Consider the following 25,565-nt stretch of genomic DNA (forward strand, 5'->3'; position numbering starts at 1 on the left):
ACTTAATTCTCCCTTGATGGGGCGACAATAACTGTGATAAAAAAACAGATAGGAAAGCATGACAGCTGCCACTGCACAAAATACGTTTGATTTTTCACTTCTGTTTTAGTAAGTCTGGCCGTCCTGTTGGGAGTAAGGCACCGGGGAGACGAGACTTCTGCCTTAAGCACTCAGAAAACGTGCTGCGCTTTGTGTAATAGCTGGGTGGAAAATGAGCAGGGGTGTCAGGGGATGGGAGTGGGAGGAGAGCTGCATGCAAATACTGAAGAGGCAGTTCTGTCCTCTGAGAGACATGAGACTGTTCTGCTGGGCATCTGGAAGGCATTAAGAGTCACGGGAGCTTTTCTTGGCAGGGGTATGAAAGTAGTGTTAAGGTGCATTTATATTCAGTTGGACTAGGTATAAAATCAGGTGGTTTTAGTGTGGCAAGTTAAAAAACCACGTCTTTCTAGACCTAAATGGAGGGAATCATTGAGGTTTCAAAGCTATTGCCTAATGATTAAAAAGGCAATATTAAGACAGTAAATGGTTTGTCCTACATTAATAGGGGTCTTCAGAGTCTGTTTTATGTAAAATAGGGAGAAGCTGTAATAGCTGATCTATTTTTTATAAAAGAGGGCGGTTTGAGTGATGAAGAAAGGTAATACATTTCAGCAAACATCCATTTACCTCAGCAAGGGGTACCCTGAGCCAAAGCAGCCCTTAGTTCTCGTCAGACCTTGAAGAATGCATATGTCAAATAACTAGATAATCCAGATTGGAGAAGGGAGGCTCCTAAAATGCAGTGGGCGAAACGAGCTGTGCTTTAACTGAGCGCTTCTGGGTTGCTGTTTTCCCTTTCCTGAGCCTGTTGCTGGTCCCAGTTACCTTGGCATTTTCCTTAGCTTTTTAGACCTAGGAAAGAAAACAGCCTCAAAGAATCCCTGCAGGAAATGCGTTTTATTTAACATGTTACTTGAGAGTTTTACAAATGCCCCCTTTGGTTCCCGGAGGGAAGAGAATAATGAATGCTGGACCTTGTCCCTCCAAGACTCAGGCCTGAGCTTTCCCTTGACTGTCCCAAAGTGCCCAGATGGGCCGACGTGTTTTCCGAAGCTAGTACATCTTCTCTGCTTTTGTCAGCAAGCACAAAGCCATGTATTGTTGCCAACGCCTTCCGTGACGCCTTGCGTGACAACACGCTCCGACTTCGCCCGGGGCGGGGAGCAGGAGGGGACGGCCGCGGGCGGCTCTGTGCCAGCGGGAGCGTTGCAGATGCTGCGGCAGACAGGACCCTCTCACTGCAGACTGGAAAGAGGCAGCACGGGGAGACGGGAAGGATGAAAGGAATATGGATGAAATTTAGAGTTGATTAAATTAAGCGATGAAAAATGTTCCAGTTTTATATTTCTGTCACGGTCCTGGTGTTCCAGCCAAGAAACGGCTGGCTGTGGGCTCCTACTGTGCCAGATGAGGACTGAGTGAGTGGAGGCAGTGCTGGGACTGAAGTGTACCCTCGCCTGGGAAGCTACTCCCAGCCCTTTTGGCTTCAGCAAGGAGCCAGTTAATCAAGTAGATTGAGATCAAGCATGAAGATAACCCCATGTCTCTGAGGGAGAAAAAAAGAGCGTTTTCGACAGCCAGCACAGCACAGATGGTTCAGGGAAGCCTCTTCTCCAGCAGACCTGTCTGTGAGCTCCAGCCGAGCTCGAGAGGAGCAGATGGAGAAGGGATGTAAGTGCAGTGTTTGTGTCCAGAAGGACAGGCAGCAGAACACATTCGCAAAGCTGCTGCTAGATCTTATCTGTGCAAACACTTGCTGCCTTTGGTAAGAAATAGGTTTAAACCTGCAAAAAGTGAGAATGGCGTGAGGCACGTTTGCGGTGATCGCACAGAGCACGCCGTTTGGGGCATGGCACCAGCACTGCATCGTCTGGGCTCTTTTTCTAGGACTAGATTTTAAGAGATACCAAATTCCCACTGAAGACTGGCTTATTATAGACAACTGACAGTGAATATCATTATCTCTTCTCTAGGGATGATTGTTCAGGCTCAATTCAGTGTGGAAGAACCACGTTCTCTAGTTCTCAAGTTAGTCCCAGCCAATGTCCAGCTCTCCCCTGCAGGGCATAAAGGCATCTGGCGGTCGTTGGTTCTACGACTTTAGGACTGAAAAGCTGAACCACCGCTTCTGCCTGGCTCCTTCTTCCACTGAGCCATAGCTGCTGGCCCAGGAGTGGCTTTCTAGATACTTGCACGAGAGTGTGGAGGTGAAGGCGTGTGTGCACCATTAGAGAGTGTTGGATAAGACTTGCCACGCACATGGAGCTGTAAGAAAAGCAAGTGGCTATTTTCCTGATTCGTGAAACCACCAAAGTGACCAGTGGAGACTGGTGGAGTCCAGGCCCCAGCTGGCAGACTCTGCAGGTCTGGTAGAGCCTGTCTTACTGTCTCTGTGAATTGCCTTGGATTTTTCCAGGGTTGTTTTGTGCTGTGAAATGTGCAGATGCCTTTTATTTGATGTGAAGCTAGTTAATCAGACATTGCTGTGTGCCAACAGGTTGGAAATTGAAGTGAAATATATGAGACATCTTTCCCTCCAGGCCTGCATCTGGAAGGAAGGTTTTTAGCAATGTAATCACTGGAATAAGCCTCCTCTCTGCTCCAGGCTGATTTGAGATGCTAGCAAAGCACTATGCATTTGGTATCTTTTGCCAACCTTCCTCTTCTGTAGATTTTCTATTAAACATGTAAAATGAATTATGACTTTTCCAAAGAAGATATGTTTGAAGGCGATCCCAGAGAACATGTTTTAAGATTAAAATCCATTCAGGCCCCAAAAGTGGTAATCCCTGAAAAGACAGGGTGTGGGTCTGTCTGCAAACAGAAGATGTTTCTTTTGCGATTTGATAGCAGCGGAGGAACTGAGAATTATAAGATTGATGGAAAAAGGAAAATTATGTGGGCTGATGAACTTGGGTTTGGGGCTTTTATTGAGATTTGGCCCGTTATCCTGATGATTAATACAGCAGAGCTAGCTTCCCTCTCAGAGTCTGAGCTCATTGTGCGTGTGTTTCTCTCACCAAAACAGTCTTGGTTGCTATGAAATCCCCAAACAGCTTTTGTCAGTGAATCAGTGTTTTCAGAGCCTTTAGCTACGGGAAGAGTTGCCTGCAGTGATAGGAAAAGGCCTTTTTTTGTGCAGAAATTCAGACAGGATGATGTGTTTTGAACTCCTCCAAAACTCCTGAACGTAGGCCATGCCCAGAACCTACAGACACTTGTCCCTCGCGTCGCTCTGGGGACTTGTGCAGGTCTCCAGCTGCTGTAACACAAAGGTGTGGTGCGTGTTTAAGGTGAGCCTTATCTCTTGGTGCTTTTCAAACGCTTGCTTGTCTGCACCCTAAAAACCAAGGTGCCTTTATAAGCTTGGCCTGTCATGTTGTTGCAGAGGGATGGTGAGCAAAGCGGGGGGAGATGAACCTTTGCATTGAGAGGGGACGCCCTGGCAGCGGCAGGCTGCTGTCTCTTGCCAAGGCTGCTGCTGCTGGTGCGATTTGTGCACCGACACGCTCTCGTCTCCAGAGCCTCTCCCGGGGTTACGCAGCAGTTTCCCATCTGACAGCAAACGGCTCCTGCCCCTGGGGACCTGCTGGGGTTGCTTCAGCTCTGCCCCATCACCCTGCTCTCTCCTTGGCTTCCTAGGGGAACCCACACTTTAATCTGACCACTCTGGGATTAACCCTTTGGTGATGATTGATGTTAGTTGGCCTCGTGTAGAAAGCAGCCAGCCGGTGTCAGGGCTCACGCCGCTGGGCCCTGGGCACCAGGGCCGGCACCTGGTTGACTCATTTTCCGTGTCTTGTCTCTCAGAGGAAGACTATCCCGTTTTTTTCAACACCTACTAAACTCTTTCTGTTAGAAGAGGACCGAACAGCTCCAGATGAGGTTTATGGCTACATTTGTACGGGTTCAGCGTTCTGTGGTGAGGGCATTCATCTGCTCTGCTAGAACCCAGCAAACGTTGGAGCTGTGGCAAGGGGCCAGGGCTGGTGTGTTTGAGGACACTGGCTGTGCTGCTCAGTGTGGTGTGAAGACATGTTGGTCATTAAAGGATCGACCACAGCCTGAGCATGCACAAAGGCTTTGGATGTGATGGACACATCTGCCTGGTCACCTTTTTTCTGGTTGGAGAAGAGATAAAGTCATTGTGTGGGGTGGAAAGGATTTCTCCTTGTGACGTTGTAGTCACAGAGCCTCACCTTTGCACATTGTTTTCCTCCTGTATTTTATTTCATGCGTGTTTAATTCCTTATTTCTCACTCTGCAGACGCAGCTCATTCAAATGGTGATATGGATGCTCCAACACCGGCTTCTTATTCAGCTTCACACTTACGTCTGTCTGATGGTGCCACCGAATGAGGAGGATTTCCGAGCCCAAGATGAGGACATGCCTTTTACTGCCAGAGTTGGAGGACGAAGTTTAAGCACCCCCAATGCTCTCAGCTTTGGTTCTCCAAGTATGAGCACGCTTTTCTCTGCTGGCAAGACTACAGCCCACCTCTAGAGCTTCCCGTAGCGATGCCGGGGGTAATCAGGCCTTGGCAAGGCTGGAGTGCTTGCTAATTAGGCCCAGTCTTTCTGAAGTTTAAAGCTGGGCACTGGTGAAAGTCTTAAATTCTTGTTTTTCAAAAGAAATAGTACTTTGTAATTTGCCAAGTTCTTATTTGGTAATGTGAAATATTTTTTGTTAGAGGGGCTTTGGTTTTTCAAACTATCTACTTCCTTGCTCTACTCAGAAGTAACCGCCATGTTCCTCTGGCTGGACCGCTGCTACTGCATGAGCTGTGGTTTTAAGGAGAGGAGGAAAATTGTGAGAATTTGTTTCAAACAGCATTGGTTTCTGTGGGCTGTAGAGCCACCTAAGGAGATGCAGAGCTAGCTGTTGTTCTCACAAACGGTTGATTTCTATTTGTCTCCTGATTTCTTTAACCTCCTCGGTGCCATTCTGGAGCGTGATTCCACGAAAAGCATTTTTTCAAGAGTTTAAATCAGCTGCAATGCTGAAATCCCCAAACTTTCCTGCCTGTGCTGTTACAAGCAGCGTTCTCAGAACGCCACTGAGGTTGGATATCAGAAGACATTCTCTGTACAACTCCCAGCTTCACAGAAGTCATGAATTAGGGCAGAAATCTTGGAATGTGTGTCACATGAGTCTGTGATCTGCTTATTCTGGCTCAGTCACAAGAGGATATTGCTTCTTGGCCTTTCTTTCTGCTTGCTCCCACCTTCTGTGCTGTTAGGTTTTTCATGTTACCACTTCACGGTATTCCAGCAGAGCTGGCTGAGAATTTTCTTTTCCGGTATTTTTTATAGACTGTTTATGGTCTTCAGAAGTACAGTTTTCCACATAAATTGATGACTTTGTTAAAACACTTGCCTTTCCCTTTGAGAAAACTGCTGCGTTGTCATGTGACTAATTGCAGATACACGTAGCCTTTCGAGAGCCACTTTCTTTTCTCTTACAAATCCGAAGGGACAGTTTGGAAAGACTCCATAGAAACAGCCTGAATTGATAATCTTTGCATCATTCCACTGAGGAACATAAAAATTCTGTGTCTCTTTCTTTCTTCCCGTGATAGCTAGTAGCGATGACATGACTCTGACAAGCCCTAGCATGGATAATTCCAGTGCTGAGTTGATACCTGGTGGGGACTCACCCCTAAATAAAAGGATGACGGAGAATCTCCTAGCAAGCTTGTTGGAACATGAGCGGGAAGCTATCCTTAATGTCCCTGCTGCCCAAAATCCAGAAGATCTTCGCATGTTTGCAAGGTAGGAAATGAGGAGTGCAGAATGTAATGGTTTTTTTTCTTACCCTTTTTGTTTATTGATGGATTGGTGTGGACTCTGAGAAAATCCCATTAGCTTGGGATTTTGGAGGGTAAGTTCTTTTGGGTTTGTTCCCCTTATTCATATTTCATCTGTGCCAGTCGATTTTGGACAGAGAGTAATATATAGGTCGCAAGAACCCTTGTTAACAAAAAATCCTGGATGTGGGAAGGAGCATCAGGATGTATGGTTGGTCAACAGGGACTTCGCTGTTCGCTTCCCAGTTTTCCTCTGTCTGCATGTGATAGACAAAAAAATGTACAGGCTCAAAAAAACTTTCTAAGCGTGAAAAGCAAAGACCCGGGTGTGCTGCTGATGTTATTTAGTGCTCACTGGTGTTTCTAAGCCAACTATCCCTTATTTTAAAGTTTGTAAACTCCATGCAAATATGAGAGGAAGAGTATCAGGCACAAAGCCAGCCTGAACACTTCCGCAGACCAGTCTACAAACTTTTGAAGGTCTGTTTTGCAGAGATCCTCTGCTCGTTAAGTTAGGTTCGTTAGGTTAAAGTCATTAGGATGTGTGATCAGTAGCACACAGTTTTGTTGTAAAAAATTTCCACACAACAAAAACACGCAAGATGTGGTTCTGCACATGGTCAAAAGCAGAAACAACTTCCTAAGGAGCCATCTGGGAAGAAGGTGTAGGGGGAGATTCTTTTTCTTCCTAAGCATTTCAAAACACAGTGGCATCACTGGAATGCAACTTTCACTGGTTTTCATACTTGTGGAGCAGAAAACCACCTGAGGCAAGTACTGCAGCTTTTCATATACTTCCCAGATTTGCTTAGTAATCCCCTAAAAACCTGGTTCTTGCCCTAGGGTGGATATAGCCAAATAGCCCAGAAAAACTGTAATAACTAGAAAATGCTTCTCTTGTCTGCGGCAAACTTTGCAGCTCTGCCGTGCTCAGGTATTTTCATAGAGCTTGTGGGTAGTTACTACTCTCCAAATTACTCGTCTCCTCTCCATTTTCTATAAATTGTTCAGAGGATATTCTCTAAATCGAGAGGCAGCGCTTTGGCATTTGAGAACTTGGAAATGTTTTTTTCCTCATTACCAGATAAGCCATTACAAAACCAGTGAGAAAGGCAAGTAAAAACAAAATCATGATTGGCGCTATCTAAAGACAGAATTTGAGCAAGATGCTTTGGACCCGTTCAGTGGGGATGCAGATTCTTAGTTGTCCTAGGGAGAGGAAAGGATTTCATGATTGCTCCCCTCTCTCTTCCCTCATCTGGCTAAAGAGCTGTTTGAAAGCTTTGGAATTGCAAATGCAAAAATTTACTTTGATTTCTTCACAAAATCAGCTGGCCTAACCAGGCAGCTGTCTGAATGGTATTTATTTTGCAGTTTGCTCATGCACCCAGGATGGCTTTGCTAAGTCTGAATTTCCATTCTGCCATCGATGGAGCTGCTTAGCTTACTCCCGAGTCAACAGTGAGGAAGAGAGAAGAGACGATAAAAAATGGGTCCTGTGGGTAGGATGCTGGAGCGTACAAATAGAAATGTTTATGCACGATGCTTTCGGTTGCTGGTAGCTTTATGAGACACCGTAACTTGGGGGTTGTGGGTGTAATTTCTCTCTTTTTGTGCCATAAACCATCCGAGATGAGTGTCTGGGTAAACCTATTGCTCTTAATGAAAGTGTAACCGATGGTGGAGATGCCGCTGCAGGGGACGAGCTGATGTTCTTCGTCACCTTAATACAGGTCACGGCGCCAACTCTTCTTTTTGCTTCATGTTGAGGAATAGCAGCCTAATGAGGGCCGTGCTCTGGAAGATAGCTCTGCTCTGTCAGCTGCCTCCCACAACAAACTCCTGCTATAAACGCTCGGGGAGTGCACTAAATATACTGCAACTGCCCTTCCAAGTGTCGCTGTGTGTGCACACGAAGGGGTGGCCTATTTTCAGCAGAGCAGTGAAGTTCAGCCCAATACATTTCCTTGTGTCTGTGCTGCTGAGCGCCTGTTGTTCGTTACACGGATGGCAGACAGAGCTTGTGCCTGTCCCTTGCTATGCACTGCTGGTATTTGCAAGACAGAAGCCTTGAGGGGAAATAAGGAATACTGAAGCTTGGCTCCAGCATTGGCTGCATTAACCCTTGTAACCTTGAATGGGAATTGAAATCCAGGTTCTTTCCTTAGCTGCTGCTGGAGGAGGCTTGCCAGGTCCTTCCAGAAGTAAACTGAAGGAGGAGACAAGTTCTTTTTTGAGCCAGATCTCCAGTAATGTACACAAAGCGTTCCTCACTGCACATTAACCAGTGCTTTTAGAGACGGATTGAGGCTTTACTCATGGCTTCTCTCCCAAGCCATGGGTGTGGAGTCGCTTTCAAGATTTATTTTTTTTCTTGCTCTAAGACTGACAGATCCTTTACTCCACTGAGGAGCGCTCATTGGTGAAACTAAGCTGTGGACAGTTCTGCTCCAGTTTCAGCTAGTACTGGTGGAAGGGCTATCTCCTTGTCCAGAAATACGCTGATTTTACTCCAATGACTAATCGAAGTGTTTAAGAACACTACATTGCTGTCAGAGGGGCAGCTCTTGAAGAAGGGAGAACAGTGATGAGGAATGGAAAGCAATAATCCTCCGTTATTGCATCTGGATCTGCAAGTGCACATCAGCAGACACATCTCAGCAGGACTCAAACGCAGCGTTACTGCCCCAAGACGTGCCCTCTTATGTCCCATTTGGGTCCTATAAATGTTCATTGTCCAAGAAGGCAAAGGTAGTGCTCATCTTCGCTGGAGCTGTGAGCCTCAAGTTACAGCTTTGTAGATTGTAGTTGGACTCTTGGGAAAACTTCTTCCCTGGGAGGGTAGTGCAGCCCGGGACAGATGTCCCAGGCACGTGGGGTGATTTCCATCCTTGGAGGGTTTCAGAGCTTGGCTAGAAAAACTACAGCATTGGCAGTAGTCCTGCTGGAGCAGGATGCTGGACTTGACTTTGGAGGTGTCTTCCAGCCAGCATTTTTGTGATACTCTTTAATATCCTCTCTAGCTTTTATTGGAGTGGAAAGTATTTCATCTTGACCAGTTACAAATACAGAATCTCTCTGAATATAGGATGGATTTATTTATTGGGAAACTCCTGCTTAGTCTGTGTTGCTGTTGAAAGCCAGGTCGTAGTCATTTGCACAGAGAGCAGCTGTGCCAGGAGGGGAGAGCGTGGGCGCTCACGGCGAGCAGCTTTGTAGAAGGGAGAAAGTACGTGGCTTTTAAGATCTTTTTCAGAATCACTTTCTGAACAGTGCTACAAGTTCTAAGGTACAATATGCAGACGTTTGTGTTAATACTTCAGGAATGGTCTGATTTTGACACATGTACACACAAAGCGACACTGATGGCCACTTCTGGTTGCCATTGGCCTGGGGAGGAAGCCAAGTAGCCTGATTTAAATACCCACTGGGAGATACCGCGAAAGGCAAATGCACAGCGCAGATAGTGGAAAGGTAAATACGACTGGAGCTTGTCCGTCTGTTGTTTGTTTGTACTGCAGGTACGGCGACATAGCGGTTATGTCCTGCGTAACAGTGCCAGCTTGAGGGCTGGCAGATGATCATCAAAGCAGGAGGAGGTCTGGGTGTGCTGGGGGCTGCACCGCCCCGGGCTGCCTGCAGGGATGAGGCGCTGAGCCCATGTACAGGTGTTGGGGCAACAAGACTGGGGTGAGGGGAGGGACACTGCAAATTGGGGAGCAGAGAAGCACAAATGTCAGTGAGCTAGAGGGGACACCTGCTCTGTGCGGTGTAGAGAGAGGGTGTCAGGGGAGGAGACTCCTTTCCAGTCACCCAGGAAGGGTGCCGGGTGACAGGAGTGCCCACCCCAAGCAGCAGAAGACAGACAGGCCCTTCAGGGAAAGCATGAGAGGCCCCATCCTGCTGTCATATAAAAACAGACGGGAGTGCTCTGAGGGATATTTGGTGTCTTTTGAGGGCGGTTCCTGCATGAGGACCGTATGAATGAGTTGGAAACCAGATCTTGTCATCTCCACTCATTTTTACAGTCAGTTGGCGTGAAGCAGCAGGCCAGCGTATTCCTGATGTGCAGATGGTTTGGAAACACGAGCAGAAGCAGAGCTGATGTGTAACACACGCGGATGCCTGTCTGTCTGCGGGGCCGGGGAAGTGACTCGGCCTTAGGCGTTTGGTCCCTGAGGGGCAGGAGTATTGGAGTGGCACGTGTGGCATGGTTCCTGCATTTGGGAGGATGCTAAGACAATTAAGGGAGTGAGCAGCAAACTCAAGGTTCGTCTGGAGAGCTGGTGTGGTGTCACGGCTCTGAAGGGGCTCTGGGGAGGAGGGCCTCAGCCCTGAGGGACTTGCTGCAGGAAGAAGCTGCAGCCGTTTGTCTAAGACCCTGTCGTGACTGACTGTGCAGGGCTGGGGTCAGCTGGTGTCTGTAGCGTGTTGGTGGCCAGCAAAGGGGTACCTGTGCTGTCTCTGTTTAAAGAGAACTGGGAATTTAAGAAGCCAGTGTGGTTTGAGCTTAGGCCTCAGGGTTTTGGGCCTCTTTTGGGGGCTTTATAACTCCCATAGCTTCTCTGTGGTGCCTGTCACCAAAATTTCCATCTCCTCACTGTGACTGCTCCATCTAACCCAAGCTGACCAAACTTCAAGAGTGCACCACCTGTAGTTCCAACGTCTCTTGGGCTACTGTGGTGGAAAATGTGCTCTTAATTCTAAAAGCAAGTGTAGGTACCTTGGCCTGTGATGCAGAGCTCTGATGATGGCCATTGTAGACCCAGCTAAGAAAGCGCGGAAGTAAATCCGCCATGTCCTGCTTGTTGGCGCTTGTGGTTCCTTGCTTTCTGGAGTTAAAACTATGTTGCAAATTGACAGTGTCAGGAAATGCCCCAGGCTGGGAAACAAGGAGGGTCTTTGCAAAGCCCCCAAGTGGGGGAGTCCCCTGATTTTCCAGGGGATTTCTGTGCTAGGCATGGCTACGGTAAGAAGTGATTTAATTCACTTTTCATATACATGAGGGACATAACCCAAACACCTTCTGATTTGTGTCTCATGGGAGAGGAAACCTTGAGAGTGGCAATATCAGTTCTAGCTGCTTGCACTTCCTTTTTGCCCACGTGCCTCCCTTGCTCTCCTTCCCCACAGGCTGCTGCACTATTTCCGAGGCCGACACCATTTGGAGGAGATCATGTACAACGAGAACATGCGTCGCTCCCAGCTGCTGATGCTGTTTGACAAGTTCCGCAGTGTGCTGGTGGTGACCAGCCACGAGGACCCCGTGATTTCAGTTTTTCAATCTCTCTTAAAGTGACTCTGCTGGCAAAGGACGGAAACCTGCTGCAGTCTCTGTACTGATAGGCCAAAAGGTGCCTAAAAACTACAGGAAGTGGTTTCAGTTGCATCTTGCCATGTGACACAGAGCAGGTTCTCCCGCTTCTGTGCCTCCATCTCCCATCTGCTCCCTGCGGTGACAGCTGAGGCCGGTCTGTGCGAGGGCTCTGGGACCTGCTGCAGGACACCATGTGTTTGTGCAGCCTGAATTCCCACACGGCGCCGCGTTCACAGCCCTCCCCTGACCATGGGCTTGGGACAGTGGTCCAAGAAGATTTCCACTGCAGTGTTTCTGACAGCACTTCACCTTTGGGTGGATGCTGGTGCATCAGAAGTGCTTTTTCTGCTCTCCAACAACACAACTGCTGGATCACTCAGCCACGAGCACCGTTTGCGACAGCCTGTGCCCAGGGCAGAGCGCGCACAGCCTCTGCTTGAGGGCAGAGCGGAGTTGGCCTGGCTTAAGAGAAATGTCCCTGGTCGCTGAGGAGTTCTGTTTGATCGTTGTTATCTGGCAGCAATGAGGACATAGGTAAGAAGGCAAAGTATCATGAGTAAAGAATTTCATGAATGAGAGTGACTCACTCACTGTGTTAGTTTTATTTCCTCTCCCCAGTACCGTTACCAAGTGTTTATTGTAGTGTGGCTGTCACCAAGCAGCTTCTGTGTTTGAGGGTTTTCAGGGATTCCACTTTTGGACTGGGAGTGGGCAGCTTGGTTGTGGAGGGGACTGAGATTAGCTGGCCGAGCTGCAAGGGCATGGCCGGAGGCTGGTGCTGCAGGCTCAGACTTGCCCCTCGGGGCTCATTGTCTTCCTCCATTCCCTCTGCAAGTGTGGCTGTAGCTGCAAGGAAGCCACCTGGGAACCTGGCCTGGGCTAAAGCTCTCCGGCTAGAAAACAAGCTACAGGTCTCTCCCAGAGAGAGAAGCAGCTTCGCTTGTCCCACAATGTGGGTGAAACCGTGAGCTCTCTGTAACTGACCTACCACCAGCAAGGCACACGTGATGGGGACAAGGGTTTTGAAAAAAAATGAGCTTTTTTTCTTTGCATGTGACTCCTAAAGTGAGGGTGGAGGGGATGTGTCCCTGTCACCGTTCAAGCTGTCAGCATGGCCGCTCTTCTGCAGGTTTTGCCTTAAAGAGTTCTTTTTCCCCCCTGTACTTCAGGCCAGGCTACAGCATTACAGAAATCTCAGTATTAATGCTTTCTCTGTGCTGGGGTTCACATACTGTTAAGTTTCAAACTGGTGTCAGAAGCAGCTGCGAAAACAAACAAAACCCCTTCTTCTTCTCTAAGCTGGATGGGACAGGCCAGTGTAGGTTGGAAGGAGTCTCTGGAGGTCTTTTGTCCAAACCTCTGCTCAAAGAAAATGTGTTGGATCAGGTCACTCAGGAGCTTGTGCAGTGGAGGTTTGAATGTCCCACAGCTTCTCTGGCTCCCTGTTGGAGTGTTTGCCCACCCTCATGGTGAAATTTTTTTCCATACAGCTAATGAGAATTTCCTGTTTTCCAGCTTGTGCCCATTGCCTCTCATCCTGTCTGACAAAAGCCTGGCTCTCTCTTCTCTACGCTCTCCCACTAGGTAGTTGTAAACAACAGTAAGATCCCTCCCTGACCTCCTCCCAGCCCCCATCCTTTCTGTCAGCCTTGCTGCCATGCAGTCCCTGGGCTGTTCCCCTGCAGCAACCAAGGGATGTCCTTCCCCTGGGGGCCAGCACAGCTGGGCAGAGCTCTGAACCTTCCTTAACCCGGCGTCTGTTGGCAGGGGGGAAGGAGGTGGCCTTCTGTATCCAAACCCAAGCTCAGTTCTGGTTGGGAGACCCCTGCCAGTCTGCTCCACAAATAAAATTCCATCTTGGCCTATTCATTGTGAGAAAGTATGTTTATTGTTAAAAATCTCCAAGCCGCTCTGTGTGCCCCAGCTGCTGCCATGACACAGCCTGAGGCTCTGGAACAGAGCACAGCTCACGTCCTGGTTGGTGGCACACTTGCACAACTTGTCAGCTGCAAGAGAAGTGTCCCATTGCTGCCATCTCTCTCTCTGTTTTCCTGTCTACAACACTCACAAATTTGTTTCCTCGTAAATAAAAGCGGAGAGGTTTCTGTGTCCACTCCCCTCTGTTGCCAATACCAATCCTTTTTGTGGCTACCACGTCCTGCTCCCCGGGTAGGTCATGCCCAGGTACCATCCAGATGGCTGCATCTTGAGTCAGGTCCCTTTGGTCAAAGGTCTTATCAATCCCAAACGCTTGGCACAGCTTGGAGGGCCCATTACACAGCTGCCAGTCCTTCAGCACCTTGGGGGGCCCTTTCCTTGAAGCACTGCGCAGCTCTCTCATCGCATCTAAACCCTGAAGAGGTTCCAAGGAGCGAAGTAACACCGCGGCCCCTTCCCCTGTGCAGAACAAGAACCATGTGTTAGGATAAGGTTGTTTGTCAAGAACATCTCAGCTTCCAGCCCCACAACCAGCAGGAGCGCTGCAGGAGCAGGGAATTGCCTACAGCGCCCAGCGCCAGGGCCTGTCCTTCGCTTCAGCTGCCCGGCTCTGGAAGCAGCTGCTAACCCGTGCTCAGTGCATTCCCTTCCCTCTTCTGAAGGTCCAGTGTCCTATAGGTCTGTGTCCTTTATGCATCAGGGCTGACTTGCTCTCCCTCACCCTGCTTCTTGATGTTACCAAGTCTAGCTGCAGCTCCAGGGCTTGCAGCGAGAAGTTTTTCTTATGTCAGCACAACCTTCAGGAATAAATACACATATGGTTCAGTTTTGGCATAGCTATCCAAAGCTGCTCCCAAACTCCGTGGATTTATAACAAACTGATTGCAGGAACTCCAGCTAACAAAGGAGAGAAGGAACAATTCTGGATGCTGCCAGCAGGAAGAGGCAGCTTGCAGGGTTAGGCTGGGGAGGAGCTGGAGGCACTGGGAGCGCTGCTGCGGGAGCCCTGGCTGCAGGCGGTACCAGTTCAGACACTCCTGGGGAGGTGTAAGGGCAGGTGGGACGACCATGGCTTTGGGGAACTGCACAGCTACGACGAAAGCGACCTCAGCCCCTGCGGCAGGGAAGCTGTCACAAGGTGGGGACCCGGGGCCGGATGGGGCTGTGGTCTCTGGCTGTGGGACGCATGGTCCTGGGAGCATCACTTCAGCAGAGAAGCCCCTTCTATGACAAGAAGTGAAAACAACTCACAGATTCTCTTCTTGAATGTGATTTGCCACCCTGTAAGGAGCACTGGGAAACTCTAGGCCCCCAGAGCATTGTAACCAGCTGCCCTCCCTGGTTTTGGTTTCAGTGAAGCAAAGATGCGTCTCTGAGCACAGATGGTCCCCTGTGACAAGGATCTCCAGCCTGAGTGGGACATAACCACTTCCTTGGCTTTTTCCACCGGACAGCAAGGAAGGTCTTCTCAGGACCTTGAGTGGGCGAGGAGAAAGCCTGGTGGAGCAGTCTGTGTGCTGCCCCACAGAGCCCGCCTTGTGCTGGGGCCACCCACGGCATTCCCCCCTGCCAGCACCCGTGTGCTCTGTGGTGCCGCTCCGCCAGAATCCCCCCTCCCTCTCCAGCCCCCAACATCTGGAGCTGTGCTCATGCCCAGCAAAGGCTTTTTTTGTAGTCACTAACAAATCCCTAAGGACCTGCGATTTCTGAAAATAGAGTCCCTCTCCTATTCCGTACAAATCCCACGCTAAATTACACTTCTGGGCTCCCAACGGAGACTATCAACCGAGGAGCTGGTTTCTGGCTTTGTGAGGTGTGCGATTGCCCTGAACCTGCTCAGAGCCCCCCTGCCCTCAGTACAGCTCGGTGAGGTCAACAGACTTTATTTCCAACAGCTGTCAGCAATCTGTTCCCAGGCACTCCCTTCTCTAAGGAAGGGGATTGATGCTAATCTGGCAGCCAAAAGCTGCTTCCCCGGACTAGAGTGATTTAAGAACTCAAAGGTCATTTTAGATTTTTAAGAACATGCTCCATGTCCTAATTCTGCTTTTTATCCATGCACAAAGAAACATCCTCCGCATTGGGATGCTGCCTCACTCGCCAGGAACAACTGTGGGGCTCTGAGCAATCCCTAATTGCACTACTTGCTCTCATCCATCACAAATGTGAGTGGAAACCGCGGTTACACTTGAATTGAACTGAGTCCTTGGGAGTTCAAGGGAAGAGACGAGCGCTCAGAGAAACTGCAGGTGCTCACAGAGCATCAGCAGCAGAGCCGTGCCAGCGGGTACCTGGCATTTCTGCATTTCCACCAGTGTTTTCATGCTCCTTCCAGCCCTGTGCAAAACAGACACCAGCCCCTGAATGTGACAGCAACACAAGAGCTTTGGCAGGATAAGAGTGCAGGGAAACTGTGATGAGCTACTGCCTTCTCTGACCCCATTTGTCCCCTGGGGCTGATGCTCGGGTCCTCCTGAGAATACCTGCACATCAGAAATTTGATTTTTAACTACCAAAGAGCAGCTGAATCCTTCTGCCTCAGCTCCTGCCTGCCAGAGAGCTTCAGCCTGCCCTCCTCCGTCTCTGCAGCCTTTAGTATCTGCCCGACACAGGTGCGGCCGCTGACATGCCAGCAGCAGCAGTGCCATGCCTAAAAGTCACTCCATGTAACCAGCAGCATTCAGAGCTCAAAGCTGGGATCTGACAGCAGCGCAGAGGGCAGTTCTCTCGCTGAGCAGCTAGAAATCATGAAACGATAGGGAAGTCCCACACCCCCACTGCGCAGCTTGCTGCTCCTTCCCTGGAACGGCTCCAGCTCCCATTCTTGGAAACAGCTCTTGGCCACTGGAGAGAAGAAAATTTTCTCCTCTCTCCACCCGTCTGACTCACTGCTCCTGAAATGCTTCCTTCAAAGTCCTCGTCTAGGACCCGAAAGTTAGGGGGAAGTCCACACAGTGTTACCCTGGCCCTGGGTAGAGGATCTGTTTTACAAGTTCTTTCAGATCTGGCAGCAAAATGCACACCTTGGTAAATTCCAGAGAGACAAATCACAGCAAAGTCAAAGGGAAGCGTGACTGGCATTTACCCTCCTCCTGAAGCGAGGGTCCCTCCTAAACCCAGAGAAAGCTCTTTGTACTAAAATTATTGTGCTGCTCAGACTATACGCTAGGATTCATGCACACTGAAAGGCACTGGTTATATTTTTTCTATAAAGTCTTCCTCTACCATCTATGATTTCTCAAAAAACCCAGTGTAGTGACGCCTGCCATGGCTTCAGGCAGCAGCAGGATTTGACCCAGTGCTGGGAAGACCTCTCACAGTAAAATCCCCCACGATGCGGCTTTATCTCAGTGATGTGTGACAAAGATCTCCCCTTCCTTGGTGACAAAAAATATTTGAGCCCACCCTTCAACTCACAGTTTAATGAACACGAAGATGCAGTCAGTCAAGTGAACTCGACAGAACACACTAACAGCCACGACTTCTTGCCCCAGCAAATAAACATAATTATTCCTAATATTTCAAACAGTAAGAAGTCTCTCCTGAAAATGAATCCCGCCTGGAAAGCGAACCATTGTGCATGCATTATCTGAACAGATTTGGCAGAGACAACGTAATGAAATTCGCATGTGTTCATCCACCAGACTCCAGACCTCCATTTAGAAAGCCAGGCTCTTCCCCCTCCCCATAATCCGGCGCTGGTTTTGTGCTTGGCTCCTGTTCAAAGGCCAAAACCTGAGGATTAATGGTCACTGTTACAAAATTTGCTTTCCACTTAGGAATATATAAGCAGTGGGGGGTTTTTTGAGCTATATCTTTGAAATGGTGAAAAAGAAAACAAAGTATTTCTGAGGGTTTTTTCCTAAAAAAATGAATATCTATCTACGAAATACCTGCTGCCGTTTCAAGGTGTCCAAGTAACCAATAGCTTTATTGCAAGGCAAACACTGTCATTCTTACAGGAACGAAAAAGCCCAAGGTTTAGAAGTAACACTTGCATTTTAAGAGAAACTGTGGAAGGAGAATCTTGATAAATTCCAGAATACTTTGATTAGGGTTGATTATATTATCTTAAGAATAATTAAAGAAGGTTGAAGATTCTGTAACAGTCTGGGTATTTACAGTCTGGGTATTGTGATTGGTGGTTTGGTTTTTTAAAGATAAAGCAGCAAAAATGCTCCTACAATGACTCCTTGCATAAGCTTAGGACATCTCAGTCTTTTTTGTCTTCCTCAGCAGTTACAACTTCTGAAGATAACGGTAGGAATCAGAAGAGTTTCTTGTCATGACGACAGGTACCAGGATTTAGGCTGTCATTAGACTGCAAATTTATTTCTACGTTACCACTTTAGAGGAACAAAGTTCAGTGAATCACATAAATAAGGCAGCAGCCTGGGTCATCAGAACTGAAAGCTCCATCCTATCAAGATTCTCCTCCAATCCTCAAACTTTATTCTGTGCCTGAACAGCTCCTGCAGCTTCCAGCTGGGACCAAAACCCCACCGGGCTGGTCACTGTGCAGCTGGAGACGGGCCCTGCTTGTAAAGTCGGAAGTTAATGCGCTGCCTGTCCATGGTTACACTGTTCAGTGGCAAAAAACAGGTCCCAAGGGAAGATTATGACAGCAAGTCACCCACTTCACAGAGCCCAGAGGGCTGCAGCACAGCGAGCGTAGCTGGAAATGCAAGCCCTGCGCTGTAGGCATTAAATCTCTTTCCGCCTCAACTTACCTTGGCTGGAAACATTCACACAGAAATAAATCCCGTAGATCTGATACACGTACAGAGTTCCTGGTTTCATGAACATTGCCGCATTTCGTTGAGTCTGCTTCCCACCTTTCGAGTGGGAAGCTTCATCTTCCCCACCCAGATAAGCTTCTGTTTCAACAATCCTCCCCCAGAGTTCTCTGCCATCAGGAAGTTTGCGAACTAAAATCTGAAAGAGAGAGGTCAGAGTGTATCAGCTGGTCACGCTCTGTACAAAATAACCAGTACCCAAGAGCTGGGGAAACAAAGACGTCGGAACAAAGGCCCTGATGGTGCTACATCCTCTGCCCTCCATCCAGCAGGCCGGTCTGTCAGCCTGCAGGAACTTTTTCAGCTTCTACTCTCCAGGCCACGGCCCAGTACAAGAAGTTCCTGCCTGTCATTCACCCCACAGAGGGCCTGGAGTGTCTAGATGGGGCAACATCGAAGAGCCAATTTATGATTCTACGTACAATAAAGCCCACAGAGTTGTTTTTGTGGTTATTTTCCGTATTCTCCACCCAAATCCACCAGGTTTAAGGCAAAAAAGCAGCCCCAATATCAACCTTGAGGCACCACGAATGCATTTTCTTTGTATCAGAAGAAACACGACAGAGGCACAATTCAGTAACGACTAGGATTAGACAGTCTCTCCATAGAGATGTTTCAAACAAGTCCTAGTCCCTAACCACAGAGATAATCATGGCCAGCGTGAGTATCAATGCGATTTCTGTATTTTCTGCACCACAGAGAGGGGCAGTGCAGGAGAGCTGGGAATTGGCTTCGGGCAGCCAACCACAGGTCTCTGTTATTACAGCATGTTCCTTGCTGCTGGCACCTCCTTAAATAAAACAAAACAGATGCTGGGGAAAAAAAAACACAACATGACAGTGAAAAGATGCTCTTTAAAAACAAAACAATGACTAAACTTCATCCAAAGTTTTTTGTGGTTTGACTCAATTTCTAGGCTTATTTTACTTAATGTGTTCTTAAGAAATACTGGGGTATAGTCTCCTTTAGGTAAGAGCTATCGGTTTAATTATACTATATCCAGTGCTTCCATCTTTGAAAATCAGCCGTTCATAAAAACGACCTTGCAGAAACAAAGCTTAATTCCTAACAGATGTCTGTGCTGGATTGCTAATGCCGTTATACCGGATCCTGTGCGAAAGCTCCAGAAGTCGCTTTCAAATGTTGCAACTCCAGTATATCGCCGTTCCCTACAGCACGTCTCCAGTTGTTGAACAGTCAGTTTAGTTTTATGAAAAAGGCAACGACTTCCGAAGAGCACTGGTGTTTAGCAACTGCCTGTGAACACCCCAAAAGGTCACCCTTGTCGCCACATTTCTTGCTAAATACGCTGAAAGGCAGCAATTAGGTTATGATTCTAAAAGCATGCAGGCATTCCCCTGACTCTTCAGACACACCAAATATTCACTAAGAGTTAAAAAATGGTGATCATTCACAACACCGCATCGTAAACTCGTTTATAGAGGTTTTTATTTCTCTTTGAGGATGTACCTTGGTGTTAGGACAGTTCATTTTGAGAGGCCATTTATTGCATGTATGTTTGGGCATATTTTTTATTTCCAGGAACTCAAGTATCACATTTAAGCTAAGCAGTATTAATGTACCAGGCACCTTCAAAATTTGGCGGAATGAAAACTATGAATGGAACACTAAATTACTGTTATAATTCCAAGAAAATGAGAGACCAGATATGGGAGACTGGGGGTTATACTTTAAAGAAAATCTAAAATGATGATAGAAATTGCTTGGCTTGTAATTCTAGACCTAAATAGGACAAATACAGAATTAAGACTAAAGTATCATCTGCCCAGGGTAACTGAATGCGTAAGGATGCTGAGTAATTAAGAACAAAAAAACGCATCAGTACTGTGAGACTTCAGGTATCTTCCTGTAGACAAAGCAAATACCACGTTAGGAAAGGACCCAGGCTACGTTTTTAAATACCATCACATGCTTTGCAGAGTGAGTAGTGGGGGATCTCACAAGAGAAGACTAAACTCTCAAACTGGTCCAGAGCAAAAAGGACCAAAGACTCAGCCTTGGAAAACAACTTTGTATCGTGACTGTGAAGTATAAAGTTCAGTGTCTTTCCATAAGCATTAAGGTCCAAAAATAACTGATCGGAGCTCTGCTTACCAGCAAAAAGGAGCAACTGCATAAAACGAGGAAGCTTTTTAGGAAGAACTTAAAAGAGGCAGGCAAAGGTTAAAGCTGGGAAGGCAGGCCTTGAGCAGGATGTCTATAAAGATAGCAAATACATGTTGACGTATCAGAGAGGTTAAAACAGACCCAAAAAAACCCAGCAGTGTTAAAAAGCAGAGCAGAGGCATCAATTACAAGCAAGCCAATATCCTTAGAAAACAGTTTTTAAAAAGCTAGACACAGTAAGACAGGCCAAAACCAACAGTTTGTGGAAGAAATTCCTGAAGTTATCTAAACCAACGAGAACCCACAGAGAGGCTGTTCACCCTACAGACAATAAAGGTATAAAAAAAGACTCGGAGAAGATAAGACCATAGCAGTGAAACTAAAAACATATTTTGCGATTGTCGTTAACGAGGACCCAGACTGGAAGTTTTGACAGGGAAAACACTGAAGGAACTCCTTCCCATGGAAGCAGCACGAGAGTTTTTTGAAGGACTCACTAAGTAGGAGAGACACATTTAATCTCCCCCACTGATTTCCTAAGGCTTTCAGCAAGGTCCAAAGGCTCCTCAGAGTTCCTGCAGCAGGATAAGGGAGAAGGTCCCTGAACAAACAAGTAATGGTGTGAAAACTCCAAAAGAAACGATGGCAGCAGTGGTTTCAGGAGGGAAGAGAGTTTAACTGTGGGACTGCGGAGCACTCATCATCTCCAAGCTAGAGCCTGTGCTGCTGCCTGTGTTCACGTTAATAACCTCCGCAGGATGGTCACAGGAGTTCACCACAGGTACTGATGATCTCGAGTTATTCAGAAGGGCAGTAGGAGGTACAACTTTCAAAGCGTGCAGGGCAGCATAAAAGCGCCAAGCGGTCTGCTGAACTTGCAGATAAGAATGAAATATTCGAGCACGCTACGGCAGCGGATACTGGTCAGGAAAGGCCAAGGGCTTGCCGTGCTGTTAGCATCACGAGATAGGGGATGGAGGCAGAGAAGGAGATGTTGCTGACTGCAGAGCATTACTTTGCACTGGGCGAAGCAAATAAAGGAATACCTGAAAGGAAAATAATGGGCTGAAACAGCTTTCAAGCCACAAACAGCAAAGTACATTAGAGTAAACCAGAAAAAAAAAAAAGAGAGAAAGACTCCAGAGAAAGCTAATTCTGAAATGTGACAATAAACTAAACCTGAAAAATTACTCCTCTGACTTCATCCAAAATAGATTTGGCTAGTAGTCTTTGAATTCCACTGCACTTAACAGGAGAAGGAATGAGAGCAGTATTCCTAAAATAGCAAACCCTGGAGTCAAATGTCAAAAATAAAAAAAGTCACCCTTTTACACGAAGTATTTAGCTAGCACATGCTCCAGTAAGATCGTCTTGGCGTTCATGTCTTACCTGTCCCAGAAAGGACTTGGCCAGACTAATACAGGGCTGGTTGAAAAAATCTGCTTCTAGCTGGGAAGATTTTTTATTCTCTGTCGCAAAGTATTTGCTGCTTTTTGGAGAAGAACCCCCGTCAGGCGTAGCATTCACGTTCTCCAAGGCATCAAATGGAGGGATGCTGGAGTTGTTTTTGAGAGCACTTAATTGAGCCAACAGCTTTCTTTTTCTTGGCATCGCTCTAGAAAATTGATACAAACATAATTAGGAATATAAAGCTTGTTTAGAAGTAACTCATTTCCACAAACTCCTATTTTTTTACGCATCTCTCCACAACAACAAATCTGAAAGCTGTAACTAATTGCGCAACCTAGGCAAACTACGGATGCAGGTGACAGCTTTACCTGTGTCTACACCAGGCTCAGCAAATATTGAGCTGTACTGATAAGCAAACAGAAAACTGCAGTTTGAGTATTCATCTTTTAAGGACTGTCGATAAAAAGCAACTCTGCTGCAGTTAGCAGTAAAAATAAGTTTGCTGACTGGGAGGTTAGGAAATTCAGAAACTGAAAACAAACACCAACCAGTACTTCATACTTTTTACCTAGAACTAACAAAATCTGTTAAGCAGACAGAAAAGAAATTGGCAACAACCACCTCAAAAATTGTGCTGGCTCAGAAAGTCCACAGAAGTCACGAATCATTTTAAACAGTAATGTAACTGCATCAGAATCCTGAACTCCACAGCACACAGAACATTTGAGCTGGGAGATGCCCTGTTTACAGTCACAGTGACAAACCTGTTTATCACACTGTGGAAATGTTTGTGTTAGAACCTCTACAAAATAAACGTAAAATTCAACCTACCAGAAAGGTGAAAAATATTCTCTTCCGGTCAACACTAAGTATTCGAGGCAACCATGGAACCTGCGATTGTTCTTCTAGGTTTGTCGCCAGTTTACTCTGCAGCTTCAAAGAGTTAACGTTCCTCTTTCTGTGCTGCAGCCCTTACACCTGTCGAACAGGAACAAACTTATTTATTCACTGTATAAAGCACTTTGAAACAGGCTGAGATTTTGGAGCTGGAGACGGCGACACCAACAGTGCATCATTAGCTCAAACTCAAGAACAATTTGCAGTTTTCTACGGGTCTAGCAGCAGACCATCTCCTGGCTGGCGCGCTCCTGGGGATGCTTGTTAGGCTTTTTTCTACAAAAAGCTAGGAGAAGAGTGGGCAATGTGCTTTTCCTGTACTGAATACACAAAAAGCTGAAACCAAACTTTTCAAATTTCTCCATCGGCAGTAAACTTGGAAAGGACGACCCTCAAAAAAGGACTCTTGGAATGCAAGGTTTCAGAAGATGCCTCATCGCTTCTGAAATTCAACCACATGTAGATCTAAGAGAAAAAAGCAAAGGTTCATCATCGTACATAATTAGAAATGGAGAGAGAATCCTGTATACACCTGAACCTGCAAGGGAAGTATATACATAATTAAGTAGCTATTGCCTCTCATTTGTCACCAGCTTTTAAAAATTACCACAAAAATTTTCACCATCAAAACCAATCTTTTCTTGCTCTGATGTTTCTCATGAAGAAAGATCCACCAGCAATAGTTTTCTTTAACTACACTGAAACAAATTCAGCATTGCTAGACTCTGGATCACCAGTGCCAATTCCCCAACAGTGTCACATTTCACTTCAGAAGAATCCAGACACAAACATGTAAAAATAGGCAGGAAAGAAAAAAAAAATAAACCATATTGGCGTGACTGGCCAGAGGTGGGATATTTTTACTTTTTTTTTCTAAACATCCAATTCTTTACTGCAATAATTCAGTGATGGCAGAGACTTGCCACAGAATGGCCAGCTCCACGTCGGCTACGCTGCTCTGAGCTGTGGATTTCACCTGGGGGGGATTCTTAAAAATTTTGTCTGAAGTCACCGGCCTGCCTTAGATAAAATTGCCTGGTGGACTTCGCAGATAAGAGTCCTGCCTAGAAAAAGGCTGCAAGTAGGAAAAAAGGTTGAAAGGAGGAAGAGATGGAGGAGGAACACTTCGTTCTATCAGACTGACCCTCTGAAAGACTCACTCAAGGGAAAGCTTCACGCTAAAGACAGTACTTCCAGACCTCTCTGACAGTATTAACTGGAACTTCCAGCTCATCAGCCATACACAAAGACATGCTGAAAACACGGCCAGTTTGAGTGGAGCATTAACTCATTCGATAATTGGTGCTCTTATGGAATGCGACATCAGAAACAGGATCTGAGTTGCCTGGCACCTCCTGCATTTCCAATTAAGTAATTCTGTAAAGCTGCAAGTGCTCTCGTGTCAATGTGATACTGGCAGCCCTAGGGCACTTGTCATTTCATTGCTGCAGGCTGATCCTAGACAGATCGCAGCATCTTCAGGTCTCAGTAGAAACAGCAGCAGGCAACTGCCTTGTAGTCATAAGAAATGTGATTGTTTTAAAAGCAAAAACGCAGAATGAGCTGACTGCAATACCATCTCAGAAATCCAGAACCCTCCGTCTACCCTTTGTCTGACCTGCTTGTTCATACCAAGTTACGTTAACATAAAACTCTCTGCCTCAAAGCCTGTCTACACTTTACAGAAAGCATGTTGCCCGTACATCAAACCCCTTCCTGCCTGTGCAAAGCACACTGCAAAAGACAGTACGTACCAACTACGCAAGCCCTATGCATTTGGGAAGCAAGAGACACGATCTCTTCACATGCAAGTCTGTGATAAATTCTGCAAGTCTTCATTGCTATCTAGATTTTCTTGCTTGTATATAGTAAACAAATTCTGCTTCTCTGCCTCAAATAAGAATCAGCTGTAGGTTTAATCAGTTTTTAATAATCCTGTTGTAAGCAAACTAGCTACAGGTTGTTAAGCATCTGTGTGTACATGTGCACACGGAAAGGTACGGAAGTCACGAAAGGAAGATCGAGAGCTAAGTAAGTCTGCGCAAGTGCCCAAAGGGTTCAAGGCTGCTGGGCTAGTCTCAGGCAAATGTTTAGTGACCCTGCAAGCAAGAATCAGACACACTGAGCTTTCACTAAAAGGAGGTACAAAAAAAATCCCACCAGTAATTTGTATCTTCTTTTGGCTCACAGGTCCAGATACCTGCAACTGCAGAGTTTTCCTCGTGCACATCTATCTTTCTGACAGTGTGATGAAGAAGCGTACGTAAGAGCATGCTGCCACTTCTGCAGAGACAATTCCTCATACCAGTTCCCAGTCATACAGATTTTATGTGGGAATAAATGGACAGTCAGTGCTGGGTCAGACCAAAGGACACCCCTCCCTGTATCGTGCTCTCCCAGAGGTCAAAAGCAGGAGCCTAGGACAGCACTTCTCCAGGCACCCGTGGCACTTCTAGAGCAGGGACCTTCTGAACTCCCCACCCGTTCTGTGTACTTAGTAACTATGAGCTTGTGCTTCCCTGAGCATGTGTAAAACTATCCAAACTCAGACTTTACTGATAAAAAAGTTTCACAGAGTTAGTCATTATGGCCCCAAAAACTCACTCATTTTGTGTGTGAAATTAGGACTGCTCCCCACCCACAGGAATCAGTTTACCTTTGCAATTCATCACCCTCAGCCCTCCTCCTTACCACCTCAAATAAGGTAAAGTCATCTGGAAGAACTGTTTCCAAATAATTTACAAAACATCCCTGCAGCACTATTTCACTCCAGCAGTGACTTCCAGCCACCATGGTGTCTGCTCATTTCCTCACATCCTCTTTCCTATCTTTGCACCAAGTGTTTATTTATGACGGGGAGCTCATAATGTGAAAGGCTGCTCAGGTGAGGGCTCCTGTTTCAAATCTTCCTGAAATCCAACTACAGACTGTAAGCCAGACCTCTCAACATGCTTACTTAGAACTGCAGAGAATTCCAACATTTTTTAAGGCATGACTTTCCATTACAGAAGCTACATTGGCTCTTCCCCACTACATAATATTTATGCAGGTGCCTGATAATTCTACCCTGTTATATGTTCTACTACTTCAGTTGGCAGTGGTCAAACTTCTAGGTCTGGAGTCTGCAGATTTTCCCCTACAACCTTATTTAAAAAGCAGTGGCACATTTTCTGCTGAGACCATCGTTAGCAGCACTGTCCCTTGGGGCTTCCTCTGGTTCAGCAACTTGTT

General features: G+C 46.8%; 2 protein-coding genes across 4 annotated transcripts in view; one reads left to right on the forward strand and one right to left on the reverse strand.

Moving 5' to 3' along the window:
* Positions 1 to 11,156, forward strand: part of NPRL3 (nitrogen permease regulator-like 3 (S. cerevisiae)) — a 41,793-nt gene extending 30,637 nt beyond the window's left edge. For all 3 annotated transcript variants that reach the window (XM_009876112.1, XM_009876113.1, XM_009876114.1), the window contains 3 exons: positions 4,310 to 4,499; positions 5,622 to 5,814; positions 10,983 to 11,156. In XM_009876112.1, coding sequence (XP_009874414.1) covers positions 4,310 to 4,499; positions 5,622 to 5,814; positions 10,983 to 11,148 — 549 coding nt within the window. In that variant the 3' untranslated portion in view covers positions 11,149 to 11,156. The remainder of the gene's footprint in view (positions 1 to 4,309; positions 4,500 to 5,621; positions 5,815 to 10,982) is intronic.
* Positions 11,157 to 13,046: 1,890 nt separating this feature from the next.
* MPG (N-methylpurine-DNA glycosylase) lies at positions 13,047 to 21,638 on the reverse strand. Its single transcript, XM_009876115.1, has 3 exons — positions 21,417 to 21,638; positions 17,835 to 18,039; positions 13,047 to 13,563 (listed from the first exon to the last, which is right to left on the reverse strand). Exons 1-3 carry the CDS (start codon positions 21,636 to 21,638, stop codon positions 13,169 to 13,171), a joined length of 822 nt encoding a protein of 273 aa, XP_009874417.1. The 3' UTR covers positions 13,047 to 13,168.
* Positions 21,639 to 25,565: the final 3,927 nt, after the last annotated feature.

The sequence above is a fragment of the Apaloderma vittatum genome, unplaced genomic scaffold (assembly GCF_000703405.1).
Source record: "Apaloderma vittatum isolate BGI_N311 unplaced genomic scaffold, ASM70340v1 scaffold29139, whole genome shotgun sequence".
Taxonomy (NCBI): domain Eukaryota; kingdom Metazoa; phylum Chordata; class Aves; order Trogoniformes; family Trogonidae; genus Apaloderma; species Apaloderma vittatum.